The sequence below is a fragment of the Lissotriton helveticus genome, chromosome 10 (assembly GCF_964261635.1).
Source record: "Lissotriton helveticus chromosome 10, aLisHel1.1, whole genome shotgun sequence".
NCBI classification, from domain to species: Eukaryota; Metazoa; Chordata; class Amphibia; order Caudata; family Salamandridae; genus Lissotriton; species Lissotriton helveticus.
Window position 1 is genome coordinate 150,173,643 of NC_136071.1, and position 20,645 is coordinate 150,194,287.

The 20,645-nt window shown below is 43.2% G+C and overlaps 1 protein-coding gene across 2 annotated transcripts in view; it reads right to left on the bottom strand.

The window, feature by feature from the left end:
* MAD1L1 (mitotic arrest deficient 1 like 1) overlaps positions 1-20,645 on the bottom strand; it is a 2,576,418-nt gene that overhangs the window by 2,493,270 nt on the left and 62,503 nt on the right. For both annotated transcript variants that reach the window (XM_078664968.1, XM_078664969.1), the window contains exons 4-5: positions 18,824-19,003; positions 10,460-10,584 (exon numbers count right to left, since the gene is read on the bottom strand). In XM_078664968.1, coding sequence (XP_078521094.1) covers positions 10,460-10,584; positions 18,824-19,003 — 305 coding nt within the window. The remainder of the gene's footprint in view (positions 1-10,459; positions 10,585-18,823; positions 19,004-20,645) is intronic.

The window sequence follows — 20,645 nt, forward strand, 5'->3', positions numbered from 1 at the left end:
ACTTATGTACATAACTTGGAGGAATAAATTGACAGCATTAAACGCGATTTATCAAGCAGAATGGAACAGGAAAACTGGCAGATCTCATTAGAAGATCTGAACAGAAAACTGGACGCATACGGGAAGGAATTATAAGAAACTAAATTAAGAAAAGTTAAAAGCGACACTATAGACTACAAGCTGAACGAGACAATCACTTGGGCAGAAAGTAAAGGATATTCACCAAAAAGATAACTACATCTAAGGAAGAAAGTGTGGTGTCAGATAAAGATACAGAAATGTCACGAGTTCCCATAAAAATGTCAGCATCAAGGCCTTACAATTTGCAAACTTTATCAATAGACAGTGAGAATACAGAAAATAATTCCACGGTTAATTTTTTTTGTCCAAAACCCCGGATTCAGGACAACTGCCCAATCAACCACAGGACAAACAACATCCTACTACAAGAAAACCAGTAAAGGAAAAAGAAAAAGCCAAGAAAAATCTGAGGTGCCAGAACAAAACCTCACAATCAACAACTCGCCTATTCTGCTAACACCTACTCAAACGGCAGTGCTCAACAAAAGCACTTTGTTTGTTCCTACATACAACAACACTGCAACGGAAAGTGAAGTTGCGCTTTTCAAATTCATGAGAATCCTTAGGTTAAGCACTTTTTGGAATTTGGTACCCATACAGGATAAACAAGAAGATCCAGACTTTGTGGTTTTTAAGCCTAAAAGCACCTTTCTCGCACCCGTATCTCACAAAATTCTAGGCACGATTGAATTTTTAGTGAAAAAAGACTGGACTACTTTGAATAACAAAAGCAAGAGCAAGCCAATAAGCAGAGTGGAAAACAGCACACTGCAATCTCTTGCCTAGAATCCAGTTATAGTTTTTCAATAAGCTGACTAAGGTGGAACCTTGGTGATGATGGACTAATCTATCAAGCAAAGATTAAGGAACACGTGGAAGACCAATCAATTAACTTGCTTGCTTTTGGATTAAGATCCCACAGCTGAAATATCCACCTTATTGAGACAATACTAGATAAAGAACTGGATTTGGACTGGATTAATGAAAATACCAAAACTTTCTTGACTCCTTCAATCCGACGTAGACCAAAGTTTTACATGCTTCGCAAGATTCATAAGAGAAAAGTTCGGATGTGGTTCTCTGTTTGAACCTCTAGGGAAATATCTTGACCCGTTTCTTCAACCTTTTGTACAATCCAGGTGTATATATCTCAAAGATACAATAGATTTTCTATGCCTCTTGCAAGAACTTCCACAAAAACGGGATGAAGAATGGCTTCTCTGCACAGGTCCATTCCCCATTCGGAGGATCTAGAAGCAATTGGGTGGGCACTACTATGTCAACCAATGGAGAACCAATAAAGTTTTTCTCTCAGAACTCCTGCATTTTTGCCTCCATCATAGTTACTTCGAATAGGACCACTAATGTTTTCTTCAATCAAGCAGAACCTCAAAAGGTTTTCCGGGGCCAACGGCATATGCAAATACCTACATAGCAGAATTTGAACATGATCACATACTGACAAATCCTCAAATCAGTTTGGCATTTCTCGATGGGTGGATTTAACAAACAGTGCCCAAACTTAACACAAGAGTGTACAGAAAACCGTCAGACAGGAACAACGCCCTGTTGTTCCAAAGTTTTAATCCATCTAGCTTAGTCTGCAATTTACCCTATTCTCAATTTTTGAGAACTAGGCGAATATCTTCTGATTTAACACCATGCAAAACGACGCTAGAAGAGCAAAGAAAAAGATTTGAGAACAGAGGATATCCACTGAAATTACTAGAGAGCTTGAATGCCGAGCACTGTCCAGGAAACTCAGGAAACTCATGCAAAAGAAAATCAAAAAGATAAACCGAAAAGGGTAGCATTCATGCCTAAATTCTCCACAAAAGCGATTAAAAATATAATCAACAAACGTTGAGAACTACAACAACATGAACCAGATTTCCATGGGCTCTTTGAACAAAAAACATTGTTTGCGTACATCAGATCAAGAAATTTAAAAAATTCTGTCCACAAAGAAACCATCCCATGATCACCAGGCAGAGGGAACAAAAAAATGTCTGAACTGCGTTCATTGCAATAACTTAACAGGAAATATTTTGGTGTATCCCAGGACAGAGAAAATATCAGTTTGACTCCATCAGCTGGCTGCAACTCCAGCAATTTAATCTACGCTTTCAAATGCCAGGGTGGCTTGATCTACATAGGGAAGAAAGACAGAGAGGAAAATTAAGATCAGATTAACAGAGCACAAGTGCAGAATGCGCAACGACCATGTTAATTCCAATCTAGCTGTACACTGGACCAAACATGAAGGCTCTCTATTGCGCAAATGAGGTTCCAGATCATAGAGGTACTTAAAGTCCCCGGTAGAGATAAATCACTAGAGAATGTTAGGTCTTACAGCACATCAAAGATTGGTTTTGTGTACTACTAGTACTTCTTAAGAGTTTTGCGGGTAATGATTTGTTGTGAGATTTTGGGAAGAGTGGCGCTCAGAAATCTTTCCTATAGACCCTAGCAGAATGTATCAGATTTCTGTATCCACATTTGCTACATTTAAACATGGCGCTCCTGGAAACACGAGTTGTAATATGACCTGGTCTGTCGTTAGGCGCATTGAACTAAGTGCACTTCCGCTGACGGTTGTATTTGTAGGCAGGAACAGCACCAACGACAGACTAAGAAGGAACGCCATACTAGAATTAGATGGAGATGTGATTGGTAAGCGCAAAATAAATATTTTGTTGGTATGCTTTGGAATCCGTAGTATTGGTAAAGTAATACATTTCGCTTATATTCTAGTTCCCTTCACGGCAGAATGGTTAGGGTATGTGTTGTCAAAGAATCCCGCATATAATACAGAGAGACCAGGGCGCTTGAGCACTAGATGGCACCATGAGGTATGTGCGCTATAAGCCATTGAGCAGGTATAAGATATTATAAAGGTGAATTATCAATGAAGCCATTTTTTCTTTTTTCTAACTGTTCTTGCAGATTGACATATTGATTGTACGCACTATTCATTTGATAGACCCACAGCGTGATACTAGTAAGTATGCTCTCGTTACATTCAGTAGGACCCCAGAACTAGCGTCCACCAATTTCTGGTGCGAGTTAGCCGGAGCAAAAAAGAAAAGAGGATTTGAAAAACGGAGAAAACTTGATTCCCCTGAAAGAGCACGACTTGAATAAACAGAGTGTGAAAAACAAGGTCTTTCCCCCAAAATTTTGGAACATGGCTAATAACTTAAGGCTTGATGTGCCTCCATCAAATAAATAATGTTTGAGAGTTTATTTGCTGTGATTCAAGTATTCAGTAAAGAAGGTTATGGTCCTGAGGATAATCTCTCCAAAGAAAGATTCGAAATGCGTCGACCACGTCATTTTCTAGGCCAATCAACAGATTCTATTTCCCTTGATTCTTTGGATTGTTAAAAAAATGTTTTGATGGTCTTATTTACAATTTAGTATTGTGAGTATTTCATGAATAGGTTGTTTGCCTTTCAAAAAGAATTTCTTGTACGTTGTTTAGGGTGGGTTGAGTTTGAATGTTAAAGTATCTTAGGAGATATATGCGGTTACAAGTTGAGTATGGACATGAAGTGTAGATGGTGAGTTTGTATGTGATGAGAGATTGCAGTGGTGAAGTTTGAAAGAAGAGCATCAAAAAGATTTGGAAGTATGACTATGTAAAGAGTGGGGCGGGGGTTGTAATTGTTCGGGCGTTGTGATGATAAAGAAGTGTTGTATATTGTTCTATTGAATGAAAAAATTCTAATTGTTCAAATAAAATTGATTCATTCTAATGGAAAAGGTGGTTGAGAAGGACCTGTTTAATTTCTTCTCCTCCTTTAAATCTTGCAATTGAGTGGCAGCATTGGCATCTCACTTTGTTTATTTCTATGTTGGCGCAGCCTTGCTGCTTGTTAGCCAAACCCTGGATTGGTAATTCATTACATGTGATGGATGACAGTTCTGATATCACGGGGTCTAATCTCTCTACGCTTTTGTTGCATGTGACGCATGGTGGTTCGGAAACGTGGTGGTTGCATACCTGCCGGAACTGGCTCAAGACACCAAACACTAGGTGTGCTGAGAGGTGTTTTGTTGTTTGGAAATTACGGTGGTTCAACTGCAATTTGGTATTGATATAAGATACATATAAGACACTAAGTGTGCATAACCCAGGATAATTATGATTAGCATTTATAAACCTTCAGAACATATGAGGTTGCAATTTAGTAACACAGGCTTCACAACAGTCTGAATATGTAAGCGTATTGTATATCGACCATGTCTGTACATTTGTGTTTTTCTTATATATTTTTTTTTTTACAGATTTTTTCTTGAAGAAGGGTCACGTAGTCCTCAAATGCATTGGGCACACATTTAAAGTGGACTCATTGTAGAGGTTGATCAATTTTGATTTTCTGTGTACAGAAGCCCAAAATTAAATAGTGTACCAGAAATAATGTTGGTGAGCATAACATGTTGACCTAGCAGTAATTTGAAAAATGTGATTTGGCTATTCATGTTAATCATGTGATCATAATTGTGAACTTTGTAAAGTACATTCCTTTATAGTAGTGCACGCCTTGCTAAGTTGCCTCTGGGACTTGGCCTTTATCAGTTACATTCCCTAGCCATGTTTAGATAATCCAACCTGAAATTAGGGCCGTAAATGCTATAGCCTACATGAATGTTGCAAAAAGATATCAGAGAATGACAGGTGCTGTAATATCTACCAGATTAACCATAACTGATGAAAATTAGATACCAGAATGAACAAAATACGAAAGATGAAGATGGTAAAGTCCCTTATATTTTTAGATTGCTCATTGTACATGCAACATGTGCAGAAACCTCAGGCTCTGTAGTCATGAAATGCCATCGCACACTTTGAAAAATAGCATAATAAAAGGCAGCATAAATGCTAGGTCTGATAAAGGTCAAATATAAATAAACTTTTATTATCTGTGAATGATCTCAGAGCATTGACCAAGGACATAGACCTGTTACTTGGCGATTGTTCCTCTCATGAATGTATAAAGCTTCCTCTCAGACTTAAGTGAAGAAGGGAGTGTTTCATGAATGATACATACATCTATTCCGCAAGACAGCAATAGGCATAAACCTTCTGAGACAATACATGTGCTTCTCTCTTTTTGGGTGGGTTCCGAATCCGGACTGATAAACCACAAGAAGCCACATGCAATATGTAGGGGAGATGCACTGGAGTACAGACACGTTCATGAAGGTGAACTTCTGTCTGCCAGTTCACAAATGCATGTGCCCTATTCTGGAATCTAGTTAGTGCAGAGTTTGATCAGTGCAGAAGTGCTACAAGGAGTTTCTCAGGGTAATGCAGCAAATTGTGGGGACTGGGCTCATCTTAGGCTGGAATTTGGCTGTTTCTGGAGTTGCGTAGATAACCAACTCTTTCTCCCTGTTCTCTCTCCTGTGCTGAGGGACTTACTTCTATTGTCTCAAGGTGACCCTTAAAGAATACTGTTGACACTTTAATTAGAGGCTTGGCCTTTATACTGGGTCCTTTCTGCCTGACTACCCAAATCAGAAGACACAATATGCAATAAAAACAGAAGTCATAACCAGTCTACCACGCCTCACTACACATGGCACCAAGACTTCCAACCTAAGACTTAAATGAATGACCCCCTGTGCTTTAATCATATTACAGACTTTGAGTGGCTTTAGGGATACATACATACACAGCAAGCATGAGAGACAAATTCACAAGAAAATGTGACAGAGCTGGATCCCCCAGGTGGGTCTCAGAATATGTAAACCGTCACACCTGCTACAGAAAGTAGACGATTGGGTTGCATCATTAAAGGAAATGGTCCTTTGTGAGATATTTCTCATTCAACACGAACACGAGTTGCAAATAAAAGCGGCTTTAACATGCTTTTTTACTCTAAACTAATTTTGATGAGATGTGCCATTCAAAGTCACTATAGGATATATGGTGTGCAAAAGTCCATTGCCATTTTAAAAAACTCAAAAGGCAACAGCTCAGCATTTAGATGCTATAAGGAAACTCTGTAGCATTATATACCTTAGATCATAACCAAAGTCCTGTCCAACAATCGAAACCTTCATTGAACTTCTGTCAACATGGTATCCAACAGACCCAGGTGAATGTTTTCCTAGCTACAAACTTAAAAAAGAAACACCTATGACCATACCAGTTCAAACTTGTGTGCCCAGTGCAAAGATACTGAGCTGCTCCACAATTAGTCACTAACTCCCAACCCAAGTATACAGCTGGTCCAGGTAGAAGAGCATCCGCAGCACCAGATCAGAGCACCAAACCCATGAAGTCAAACACCACACTTTTTTAATTGGAACTGGCCCACAACACATATTGTCAAGTCTCCAGTGTTTATAAAACCATTGGAGATATACTTAGCACTACTATCTCTCTGGCCATTAAGGTTGTGGCTCTACCTAACCCACTACATTTTCACGAGGTCATGCAAATTATACTTGAACTTGAGGGCCCATCGGATTCGTGTAATTAGCTACAACCTACTAGCTCTGGACAATTACTAATAGAATCAACTAAAGTTAAACAAGACAGAACTGAGATAGGTAGTCATTTTAACACAGACATATCACTGAAAACCAGATAGTCTAAAAAGTTTGAACCATCAGTCATTATACCAACTAAGGAAGCTAGACGTGGCTATGGATTTGAACCTCTCCCAGTTCCCTCAAGTAAATCAAGTTAAAAATCAATCATTGCCTCATAAAATGGCCTTGGTCAAGTTTTCACTTATTTAGGGATCTCTGAAAGGATACAAGCCACCAGCAACCTACTACTCTACTCTATAGACAACATGGAAGATAATCTCACCAAATCTACAGTCAATTCAGACTGATTCTGAAAAGCAAACTTCTTATTCTCAATACATGGACAATCATTTCAATGGTCCCTTTGGCTCTACACATGTTGTCTGTGTCTAGATCCATCATTTTCATAGCAATGTGCATTGTTTTTTGTTCTAATCCGAGCTCAATTTCGCTCTTCTTTCAACATAATCTCTGTACCAACCAACAAACAAACACAAGCAGTTTGATATATGGTGGCTTCACTCTTGACCTTCCCTTGCTTTAAACATCTTCCAGTAGTTGTAGCTCTTCAGTGCAAATGGCTACGATGGAAATCGCTCCCTGATAGAATAAGATTCACAACCATCTCCAATACCATAGAAAAATAAAAACATGTGTCTTAACGCCTACATAACTATAGCTTACTCCTAAATAAAGGGTAGCTATCTGCAGTGGCGACAGCAGCCTGTCTCTCAGTATTTTTTCAACGACCCAAGGTTATGCCTAGTAACAATGCTGCACCATGTTTATAACAAGTCTACAAACTTCGCAAACACGCCTTACCCAAAACCTACAACACAGGAATAACAAGCAACTACCTTTTCACTCCAAAAGCACACCCAGAACTGTCATGCAAATCTGAGCACTCTCACTCCATAAGAGTCAGAAGAGTGATATAAATATTATAACATATTAATAGTATTACATACCATAGGCGGAAAAGTTTTATATAGACAGTAAACTATATTAATGCGTCTACACATGACCTGTTTCATACCATAGCATCTCCAGGGCACAGGCATTCTCCCTGAACCTCACTGCCCCCACTGCTCACTTCCAAATGCCGACTTTTTTTTACATATGGTGTGGCAGTGCTCTTCTGTGACACATTATTGGCAGCTGATAACTCATTCGTTCACTCAAGTCCTGAGTAGATCGACCGACCTGGCACCCAAACTTGCCCTACTGGGCCTGCTGGATGAGGTTGGGGAGTCTGTGAGGACCTGACGTTTGTGGGCATTGTAACAGTAGTCACCAAGAAGGACACTACGCTCAGGTGGAAACGTCAACACCCTCCGACACCACCAGAGGACTAGTTTAAATTGGTGTGCCGAGCAGGAGGAGTGGATCAATGATTTATATGAAAGACATTATAATCTGATAAACCGTGGTTACTATCAAGATAACCCATTGTGCTGACTGCAAAGGAGATCCTTATTTGTTCAGTTATGTTGATGTCTTTGCATGCAAAACCCCACAGACTGATCACCAGTCTACATTTCCTGCACTTCGGAGGCACATCTCACAGCGGTTACATTTGGATGCAAAGAGATGGATATTTTGTTTCTGTACATAATGCATGCAACTTTACAGAAGACAGGCGGAAGACCATACAAGCGACTAAAAAGACCCGTAAGACATTCATAGTCCACAGCACTCCTTGTTCCGTGTGTGTTGCTTAATTTGAGTAAGCTAACAGGTGAGGAAGCACTGCAATCGGTGCTACTCAATTGTCAGCTGTCACGAAAGACATTGAAATTTGTCAAATGAATTTCCATGGTGGTCCAGAGAATGGGGGAGCCACTCACTTTGCAGAAGCCCCAGCATAGGTAGGGAAGAGAAATAGCATTGCATTAACAGGGCACCAGCAGCTTTCCCCACATCATGCTCGATGGAGAGTAGCTGGAGTGCTCGCTCCAGACTCCAAGAAGGTTTACTCCTCGAGCGTAAACCTAGACACAGTTTTTCTTGAAAATTAAAGACTGAACAAATTCAAAACTCCTCAAGAGATCATCTCCGTATTTGTTGCCTTGCATAATGTACTATATATGTCTACACTAACAGAGTATCACATCTAATTTATGTGTGCTTGGGTTTATGCTCGAATTTTGTATTGTGAGGGTTGCTCCCGCACTCAATTGGGGGGGTTACAGGGCTTATTCCCTCACCTATTTGCACCATACAGCGACATCCGTCCCTTTTTAACTATTGCGTCCACTTTAGCAGAGCGCCTTGAAATTCCCTGGTTACTCAAAAACCCTTTTTCTTGACTAGTGAGGTTTACTCCCCCACTAGAGGGTCTCTGCTCTACCTTGGCTTATGGGTGTGTTTGTTACTTCTGCATGAGCCACAACTCCGGGTGTCTCCAAGTCTAGTTAGCACTGCAGGTACAGGAACACAATCAGTTAATCATGTGGCCCGATTCATTTCTGAGCCATGTTCTCAAGGGCAGCCAGTGGTAATTTCACCAGAAGGCAAGCCCTCTCAGGCCAAGTCTGAGTTTGCCAGTGCATGCCCCGGAGCAGGAGTGGTGGGAGAATTCTGGTGGGTTTGGTTTTGCCCTGAGTGCCATTAGTTGGTAGGGCAGATTTCAGCATTGCAGGACGTAGAGGAGTTGAATGGTTCAGGTTTGGCCTGGAGTCCTCTGAAGGGTGGGGTCAGGGCAGAGTTTGCCAGTGGCTACTCAGGAGGTGGCAGGAAGTGAGTGGACATGATTCCAATGTTCATTTTAATTTATATCCCACACTGCAAATGCCATCTTATAGGAATATTTAATTCCCCCCTCGCTCTCCTGGTAAGGTTTATTTCCATTAGCAATGATATAGGATGGCATTATTAAGCAATGCAATTAAACGTTTACCTTAACGGCCACACTATGTGGCACAATTATGGTCAGACCCAAAACGATTGGAGTCTTACATCATACAGTGAAGGAATCTCACATTCACAGGGTCCTTTAGACCTTAAGGTATTGTCCAGTGCAAAATAATATCACTAGTAGTATTTGTAATGGACTCTGGTGTGTGTTTGGAACTGGATTAAAACGAGCCTGGCAATGAATGAAGAATAAGGTATTTGTGAAAACTTGCTATTAACTTTACTGCATACATTAATTTGACCGGTTGACACTTGCTTGAGGAAACTACAATGCAATGCAGGACTGGGCAGAACATGACCTCAACTACCGAAAGGGGCTAGTGCTAAAACAGGTGCAGATTGAAATTGTTCCCTTTTTCGCAGTACCATCCTAAATTCATGTCTCTTTGGAAGCCTTATCATGTATTACATTACCCTCATTTCAACGCTTGTGCTTGAAAGCTGTACCTAAAGATTTAATTTGCAATCAAAGAAGATACTATAGCCATGACAACTCTGTCATACAATGTATGTGGCTGAGAGCACAAGTTAGCATTTGAGCAAATGTTTGCCGTTGATCACCATCTCTTAACTGATGATTTGAAACTGTATGGACGCTGTTTAACATTCATACATATCGTACCCGCCCTGCACTCAGATCCTTTCAGGACACTTACTAAAGGTCAAATCAATATTATGGTCAACTGTAACTTACACAATAGGCAAACGTAGACATTCTTTTGTGCAGGCATTTACAATTAAGTGGCCCAGTGCAGCATGCATTACACGTCTCAGAGCTCATGGACTATATTTTGATAAAATACAAGTGAAGAATCAAGATCAAGTAAAAAAAAAAATACAAATATTTTTTCATCAAAAGTGGGGAAAATACTGATCTGCATGGTCCCCAATTACATAACTACTGCTCAGGACTCACTTGCGAAGCACATCCAGTTGCTCCTTCAGCTCTTCCTTTTCTGTGTCTTGGGTTTTAGTTTGCATTTCATGGTTCATCATCTTCCACTGCAACTCAGACAGTTTGTCCCTCAAATCAGTCATTGTCTGGGGAGAATTACAAAAGGAAAAAACACTGAGATTTCATCAGAGGTGATACTAGAGCATATAGAAATCATCAGAAGAGACAAGTCCTGCCATTGACTCTGTAGATTGCCTTACTTAGCTCTTTAGGCATGTTAACCTGCCGGTAAATGTTTGCTTGAAATACTGCTAATGTTCACATGTCTGTGAAAGAAGCCACGTTTATGTAGTTTAGAACACATAACGTAATGGTCATTTCTGTATTTTTCAGTGAACCTTTCAAAGCTTGTGAAAGGAATCAAATTGTAAAACTGAAGAGCAGTCAGTGGCAGCAGTGTAAGAATATCCACGTTGCAGCAGTGTAAGCATATCCACATTGATGGCAAGCAAGCATAGACACTTCAATAACATGCCACACACTCATAATCCTGGACTTCCAAGAGCATGGGTGCCAAATGGCCCTAATTATCACAGTGTCCTTGGATAAGTGAACACCTGCCTACTGGAAAATTACATGATTAAGAGTTGAACTTGTAGAAGCTACTGAATGGGAAAATTCTGAGCAAACTGAAACTGGGTGGCATTCAGCTCTGACCAAGAAGTTAAAGACTTGGCCACTCTTTGACAAAGCGATTACCCTGCCAAGTCACATGGTTACCCAATGAACTCTTATGAATCAGAAGCACCGGCATAAACTCACTCCAAACCATTCAATTCGCTCTTTTCTATTTCTCCCACCAGATATGCTTCAGCCCCATTTCTTTAGGACTCTATTCCATCTCCCCAAATTATCCCCATTGGTCATATGATACACTCATGATGTATCCTCTACACTCACCAACCAACCAGCTTTTCCTCTTCCACCTCACAGAGCGATCACTCTGCCTCTGCCATCATGAGCGTCCAAACACCCAAAGAGCTATTGGTTGGTCATCAGTTCTGCATTTCCTCCACTATGCTCTCCCACTCAGAGACCAGCTTTGCATATTTAGCAACTGTGGCTAGAAAAACATACTTCCACATAAACAGCTCCCAGTTGTTATCTCTCTCTTTTCATCTATATGATTATACCCGACAATTAGTGTTTTGCGCCACCTCACAAACAGATTTATTTTTTTATCAATTATCTAGTTCATTAAGTACAATTATGATTTTAGCCAGTCTCTTGCACATACCACTGAAAAGGAATTCTTTATTTAGCAGTAAACAATCGCATGAGAAGCTCATTACTGAGTCACAGAATAAAACTGGTATGCAAGTTTATTAATTGCCCAAGGTTCATTAAACTCAATAGCTCCATATTACCCTCAAGAGTTCATGATTGAAATTATTAGCTCATTAGTTGGTCTATGAGGCTCAGTAATGTAATCGTTTTATCTCAAACTTAATGGTCTCAGGAGCTCAACTATTTCTCCAAGCAGCTTATTACATTGATTCAAAGCGATTCACTAGTTCCAAAAGTTCATAGGAATTCCTTCTTTATTTATTTGAGCCTCAAATGTTTATGTGCCTTTGATCAATCATTACTTTTGAATCTACTTAGAAGCCCACAAATATAATTCTCAGCAGCTGATAAACAGGTTGTAAAAGTCAATGTACTCTAAAGTGTATTACGTGGTTAAAGATCATTACTTGATTTCAGCTCACCATTACTAATGCTCAACAAAAGCGCCATCATACTAATAGCTCAGAAACTCATAAAGTGGGGTGTGTGGCTTAGAAGCCGATTAAGGTGGCCCCTCTGTAGAAGAGCCCAGCATGGCCACAACAATAATCTGCCTTTATTGGTGCCTTACCCGGGACTCTCCATGCCGGATTGAGCCCCAGGACTTGGAGACTCATCGCCTCTCACTGGGCACCCGCAGAGAATGACTTAACTGTGAGGGGCCGGACATCGATGACAGGGGCAGCCATGTGGCCTAAGCAGTGCGAGACTGAGCCACGAGCAAATGGAGGAAGCAGCTGATGACTGAGAATTGAGGGACAGACACTTCTGGGGACGTCTTCTGCTTGGTCCCCCACCCGCCTTAATCAGTGCCTTACCTCGGGTCTCTCTAACCAGGAAGGAGCCCAGGGATGTGAAATAACCTCTCTTTCTGGAGCCCACTGAAATCTGACTCAATTACACGGCGCCCGACACCGCCGATTGCAGGGGATCACGTGGTGGCGCCTGCGGTTGTCGTTTGTGGGGGGGTGGACAGACTTTTGTAGCGAACGCCTCTGGAGACAACTTCGGCTTGGCCACCACAGCTGCTGGGGACTGAGGCACCAGAGAACCCGGGGGCTACATTGAGTTTCATGGACCGGGTGCGTCGCCATCGTGCGGGCCAGCTCACGGTTATGGAGGGCTACAGAGACTCGCTGCAAAGAGACGCTGTCGAGAGACTAATCGGTCGGCTCACGAGGGAGTCCTTGTACATTCGGCACACAGATTGAGAGTGCCTGAAGATGCAGGCACGGCCTGCACCCAATTTGGGGTGGAAGAAGTGTTGGGCCCCCTGGTTACACTGCATTTGGAAGCCAACTTCTGTCTCTGGTGTGGGGTACCAAGCCACGGGACCCCCTACTGCAACAAAGGCTAGTGGCTGGGACAGAGTCGATTGTGGGACCCACTGTGCCACTCCCCCCCCCCCTTCTTTTTTCCACCTCTGCACCCTCGTTTCCTGTGTCATCAGCAGTTTCCTGATGCTGGGCCCTGATGGCCCACTGGTAGAGAGAAGAGCAAAGGGAGCCTCTCCCAGGGAGAGATCACCATGTAGACATTATTGTGTTGCACCTCTTCTGGTACCATCACTTGAGAATGTTGTTCTTTTCCACTGTGCGACGGTGAGCTACAGGGGGTTCCCTCCCCTGGGATCGGCAGAGCAGCTGGGCCGTGGGGCCTGTATCTGGGGCCCATCGTGTGTGCTGTGGACCAGGGCAAGGTCTCCTGTCTCTGTGTAGAGCGATTCCGGAGGTGCCGTGGGACGCGGCTATGGCTGGATGATGCCCTTCTGAGACCCAAGATGTGGCAGTAAGTGGCGAGTAGCTACAGGCGCTGCCCGGTCTGCCATGGAGTGGTGCCCATGTGATGTGAGTCAGTCTCCAGACGAGAGGCGGGGTTGCTCCCTTTGGGCTCCTCTCAAGGGGGAGGTTACACTGCCTGTACACCGTTGCGGCATATGACAAACCCTCAGTTCTTGGGCTCAACAGAAGATTGATAAATATGCCAAACAGACCGCAACATTGTAGAAAGTCGGTGCCTCAGGAGGAGGTAATGTCCGTTCAGAAGGCCCCCCAGAGAGCCTCTATCCTCCAGGATATCCAGGACCTCAAAGTAACAATGAAAGGCAAAATGGGAGAGCTCAAAGTTTACATATTTAATTAGGCAGGACTTACGGAACACAGTTAACAAAGACAAGGAAGTGGAAGGCAGGATCTCTGAAACTGAAAACACTGTCAAGTCACAGGAATCCAGTCTAGCTTCATTACAAAAAATGGTCATTCAATTGAAGGCAAGAGCGGAATTTGAACACTGTAGGCATCACAAAAGGGGCAGAGGGGGCCACTCCAAACCACATTCATCTCGGAATGGCTGAGGAGCTGGGTGCCTACTTCCGAGGTCTCCTCTTTCTTCTTAATGGCGCACAGGGCTCTTCTAGCCAAGCCCGCTGTAGGCTCACCGTCCCAACCTTTCATTGGACGTATTCTCAACGATGTGGATCGAGACACCGTCCTTCGAGCTGCAGGCTCTCTTGGCACCCTATCCCATCAGTCTTCCAAGGTAATGATTTTCCAGGACAAAACCTTGAAGGTCCAGCAGCAACGACGTCCTTCCAGGAGGTAAAACAGAAGCTGCCTTGAACATTTGTTATATGCTCCTTTTTCCTGGTTGAATGAAGGTAATTTATCAAGACAAAACCATTTTTTCATACCCCAGGCAGCATGGGATGGGCGGAAGAGCGACCTAACCTGAGGAACCGGGGAACGTTTCTGGTAGGAGGGAGGAGACACATCAGGGATGGTGGAGACAGGAAGCCTCCCAGAAATTGAAACACTGCCCCGCGATGAGGGAACAGACACCAGGAGAACAGAGCGAGTTCACTCGGCCAGATGGCTCGCCGGCAAGGTGGTCGGCTTCAGAAACTGAGATGGATCTTACACAGGGCGCTGCTGCTGCACCGGTCCCACTACCAGTCTCCCGGGGCCCCCAGCTTGACTCACTCAGTTGAACAATGTTGGATGCACAAATGCTTATTATAAGATGGAGTGGTGGTGTTAGGGGACAGGGGACAGTTGGTAATCTATGCCCCAGCTTGATTTCTCTGTTGTTTTTCGTTGTGTGTATTGGAAGGAGTGGTGGGTTAGTGATAGGGATTGTTTTGCTGGTGCATTGCACGATAGGAGAGAAGCACACCTTAGTTTAGCCCAGATGGCTTTCATCCCTAGATGAAACATGACAGGTACTTCTTGTTGGTGAAGTATTGGCGGGGTGGGGGAGTTAGCTTGGTGATGGGGAGATATCTTTGCAGGGTTTTTCTTGCTTTCTGTCTCACTCTGGCTTCTATCCCTGTTGAGTTAGTTGGCACACAACACATGCATTCGACCATAGGACATTGTCACTGATGCAACCATCCCCTGGCCTGATGACTGACAAGCGGTAGCCCCATTATATGGGGAGGCTCGCCGTTCTCTTGTGAAACATCAATGGTCTCCTAGGTAAGATAAAAAGTGGGACGGTCCTCAAAGTGGCACATAAATACAACCCAGACATACACCTATATAGCACACACCTTTGCAACACACTATCAAGAATTGTACAGCCCCGACCAGGTAGCGAGGCGGCCGAACCTGTAGTGCTTCATTGCAGACCTACCAGTGACCAAATTAAGATTAGCGAACAGGAAAATGTTGGGCGCAGATGTCACCCCGTAGGAGTTGGGGCAGCCCTGGCACAGTTTCATCATCCGTGTAAGGCACTGGGGCCCAATAGACACCAAGCAGGGTTTTGGAGAGTCCTGTGGCCCCAGGTAGGTACCTTCTGGCTGCAGACATTCCAGGAAGCTCTAAAAAGCAAACTGTCTAAAGACCTCTGGGCGGTGGGCAAAGTGGTGCGCTGTGAGGAATATTGTCCAATCTCACTGCTAAACAAAGAGATCAAGTTCTGGGCAAAAGTACTGGCCAATGGACTGTCCGGGGTGATCGAGAAACTGATTCACCCAAGACCAGTTGGGGCTTATGCCCCGAAGAGCCACTAGGCATAATATTAGAAGAGCCAACAATGCCATTGAAATGTGTGCTAACTTACCAGGATACCAAGCCCTACTCATGGGTGGCTTCCAGATCGTGTTTGACTCAGTAGACTGGTAATATCTTTTGCCACTGTTAACTCATCTACAATTTGGTCCCAAATTCATAAGTTACATTAGACTGCTTTACACTCACCTCAAGCTAGAGTATGCATTGGCTGCATTGTCTCTCCTCGGTCCCCATTGGGATGGGCCCCCTTTAGGGATGCCCGCTTTCTCCTCTGCTCTTTGCCCCAGCGAAAGAGACCCTGACAGCATGGGTGAGGGAAAATGCTTTGGTCCCCAGTTTCCAGTGGTCTTCGACAGTGAGCAACAGAATCTCACTGTACGCAGATCAAGTTCTGTACTTCCTGGATGATCCTCCCAGCTCTGGGCCACGAGCTCTGCAAAGCCTGAACATTTTTCGGACCTACTCAGGCCTGAAGATTAATAAATCTAAATCATCTATACACCCCATCACAAAATGGTCCTGTTGTGGGCTCGCCCACTGTGTAAAACTATGAAACCATGTTCTGTACTTACTTTTCTTTGAGTTTTCCTTTTTCTTACTACCTCACACACTAGCACTTTTCCTCTGCACTCTTTTGGTGTATTGTAAATAATTTTCTCTCACTTGTAGAACAATTATTATGTGTAAACTTTTCAGTGACTGAACTAATTAAGTTGAGAGCTCATCGCCTTTTTTGGCCCATCCAATATGGGACGTCAGACCATTTTGTGTCTTTACTACATTGTACCCAGGTCCTTTGACTCATCATGGGTTATCTCATTAGTTTGTAATGGCTATACTACAGATCAGCTTATCTTCTGGTGCTCAGTAACTGGTGGGTTGAGGTGTTCGGTGACCCGGGCCTACGCTATGGACAGATGGGTTCTAGGCCGCAACTGCCCTCCACATTTGCTATACAGTGGCGACTGGCCACGCACTATGCTCACTTCAACACAAGTTGTATTTACAGTATGGAAAGAGGCCACGAAAGTTGCAGGCTGGGATAAATGGCTGACGCTAGAGGCCACAATATGGAGGGAGTCAGGACTACCCCAGGTATCGGTCCTTTGCGGATTCGCCAAATGGGGTGCCATCGGCATCACAACACGAGGGGAGTCCTCATACATGGGTCCTTTAAGGCTTTCTCAGAGCTGCAGTTGGAATATCAAATGTATTTCTCCCAGTGTTCATTATCTCCAGCTTCGACACACCCTACCCCCTATTTAACAACAGATACTGAAATCCTAGCCTGTTCAACTCTAGAGGCAAAAATCATGCTGACTGTCAATAAAATGCATAAGATGTCTGCTCTCTATCAAGCACTGTGTCATCATCAGCCAGACACTACGGTGACAGTGAGGGAGACATGGTCTCGAGATCTAGGCCAGACTGAGAACGGGGACTGGAGGAAGGCAACGACAGCTCCAAGGGAGAAAGTGGTGGCTGCTCAATTAAGTCTTATATAACTTATATTACTGCACCACAAATACCGTGCTCAGACATGACTATTCAATATGGGACTGATAACCTCGGGGAACTGCCTGCAATACAGTGACTTTAATGGGGATTTATTACACACCTTTTGGAGCTGTCCCGCCTTTTCACTCTTCTGAGAGTAAGTGCTGAGAACTTTGGAGACAGTGTTGGGTTGAATGATCCCCAGGGAGCAGAAACTGGCCCTGTTACAAATTGCAGAGGATGTAGAGAGTAACTGATGTCAGAGGGTGCTGCTCAGGTTGGGACTATTTGGTGCCAATCGAGACCTTGCGAGGGCATGGAAGAATGTGAAGGCCCATTCCTGTGAAGGGTGGGCGAAGGACATGTGTGAAGGCCAGTCCTGGGAAGGGTGGGCGAAGGGCATGCATTTCTGTATGGGCCTGTAACGTCTGGTATATTAGGTTAGAGGGTGCTCCTGTAAGTGTATCAAAATATGGAAAGTCTGGGCAGAACATCAAGGAAGCTTCTTTTAACCTAGCTCATCTAGGCCCGGACTCCTTGTCAATGAGTTACGCTCCGAGCCCATACCCAGTTGAGATTTAAAAGTAGTGTCTGATTTCTTGGCTTACTGACTTTTACAAGTGGCACGGTCATCAGAGCTACAGCTCTCTGCTTTCTAGGATATGGACATACAACTTTGAGTGGAATTGTGGAGCAATGATGCAGAATTGCTAGCATTACTTGCATGTTTTGCACAAGGCTTGGCTTTTGTTCTGTCTCATTTAAGCTAAAAAAAAAAAGTTATTAAAAAAAACAACAAACAAAGAAGAGAAAAGAAATTCATAAGGTGAACCATGTTTAAAAAAAATTCCATAGTTGCCCCCTCTTTCTCTAGTAGTTCTTCCCTGGAGCCACTGGCACAAGGAGGTCTCCACGTCTGATGGATACAGGTTATCTTTGTGAATCTAAAATGGTTTTGAGAGAGCTGCTAACAGAACAATGGTCATGGTTGCATAATTCTAGTGCCATGGGTACCTCTTCATTTAGGTTATGCAATTATTCAGAGGTTATGCTGTTTCTAAGAAGAAAATGCTACCTGCTGTCAAAACCGAGACAAGAGAGTCGGCAGCAGCAACACTGTATCACATAGGTAAAGAAATAGTACCTTTATCTACAGTGCAGGTGTGGGTTCCTAGACTGTTCCATTCAGCAACACCCAACAAAGCCCTCTATCATAACTGTGCTATAAGCTACTGGAATGAACACTGTAGCAAACACTATGCGATGCAGTTCAGTGGGTCGCGGGACACAGTCAGCTATGCCTTTAACGTGATGGTCCATAATACGAGCGGGCATTTTAGATAGGCCCATTATTCATTGTCTGCTATCAATTCCTCCCCACGTTTTAGTCATAGTTGTAAGGTTCCCAACAAAATAAGGAACCCTCACAGATACAATATATTGACAGACTGTTTAAAAAAACAAGATTAAAAATCAGAAAGGCTAGTGACTCCTGCGTGACTTCAACCTCTTAAGGCAGAACCTTTACCTTGTTCGCTTCAGACAGTTTGCTCTCCTTCTCCAGCAGCTTCTTGCTCTGAGCTTCCATGCTCTTCTTGAAAGTCTTATTCATCTCAACTTGTTCCACCAGCTTATTATTGGCTTCAGTTTCTTTGTCCTGAAGTTGCTTTATACGATTGACCAGATCCTGGTTACGATCTGCCTCTCGCTGAAAAAAAAAGCAGAGCACTACGTGAAGGAGGCAGGTCATGGTATCTGCTAAACATCTTTCTTGCAAAGGACTAGGAAACGGCTTTTGAACAAACCTTAGTGTTCTGGTCTTCAGATGAAGTTCAAGATTTGTAATATATTTTGTCAAAGGGAATGGAGAGATTTTCCTGCTTTGAAAAATAGCAGGAAACATTTTTCTAGAGCAAGAGACCAGATTCTAAAACCAAGTCATATTTTAGGGTTACGTTTATTGTTTTGAGCATGGTAGGGTTTACCTTGGAGATCTTGTATTGCAATACTACCAAAATAGCTACAAAATTATTTGTATTGTGATAGATCGTTGATTGGGGGGGGGGGTATTATGGTTGGTAGGGAAGGGGACATGATGTCTCATCTCTAACGTTATTGCTTACGATTTTCTCTGTATTCGTTGAGATGTTGACTAAAATTAATATCATTGCGTTATAAAAAAAAGTAGGTTATTACATTTATTGCAAATTTTGATGTTGACATGGAGATTGGCGGGGGGAGATTTAAACCCACTATCCACTCTTACACAGTAGAGCAATCAGGTGGCTAGAACTATAAAAAGCTAGTCTTATAACGATAACACAAGACAAAATCTCTTTTTTTTGGGAGGGGGGTGGGGGGAGGGGGGTTTGCCCCATAGTAAAAAAAACAACAACAAAAATCTGAATCCAGATTCACCTATTTACAGAATCACAGAGGATTGTGTAGAGGGAGTGACTCCAATTCATGGGACTGCAATGCATGCGATAGAATCTAGCGAAGACATGGGTGGAGAAGTGAGCTACAGAACGATGATGGATTCAACCCAGATCAGTGTCTGGGGGTGAGTGTCTGAAAGGTTTCAGCACTCCGTCCATCATTTCCTTGGGTTTGCTTTGTTCGCCCCAAGTTGGCAGGGTATGCCGAGACGTGGGTCCCTTGCTCACTTTGCCACTGGATTCAAGCTAGCCTGGCTGATGAGGGGTGTGACCCCGAAACCGGACCACGGTTGCTTGTTCCGATCCAGGGAAGAACTGGCTCGGCAGTTCGGGCTGGACTGTTCCCATAATGAACAGGTCAAGACTGATTTGCATATGGCTGGGTCTGAAGTGGCGAGGTGAGCTAAAGAACGATGATGGATTCAACCCAGATCTGTGAGGTGAGGGTCAGGAATGTTTCAGCGCTCCTTGTGTTTGCTTTGCAACAGAATCTAGAAATAAATATGAGGAGTTAGCAGCACCCTGTGCATTGCAGGACTTTGGACTACCTTAAAAAAAAAGCTGCTGCCATTCTTCAGAGAGCTGCAAAAAAACATAATGGCAAAGTCACTGCAGGACAATCACCCACACCCAAAGTCTATTGCCCCATGGAGAAACATCTGCAAACCGGTTCGTTGCCAACTATCGGGCATATTTGCACAACAGATGCGTTCCATTTACGAAGGTGCCATACAGCCATGGAAAGATCAACTGTAATCCTTAAAGTGACTGAATTTGTGCGAAAAGAACCAACTACACAAATGAAAGCATTGTTTATGATTTAAGTGAATTCCCCTCCCACTCGCAGGGCAATTTTAATAAATCAGTCCTGGTTAAGGCTGCCATAGCTAGTGGTCTGATTAATTTGGACTT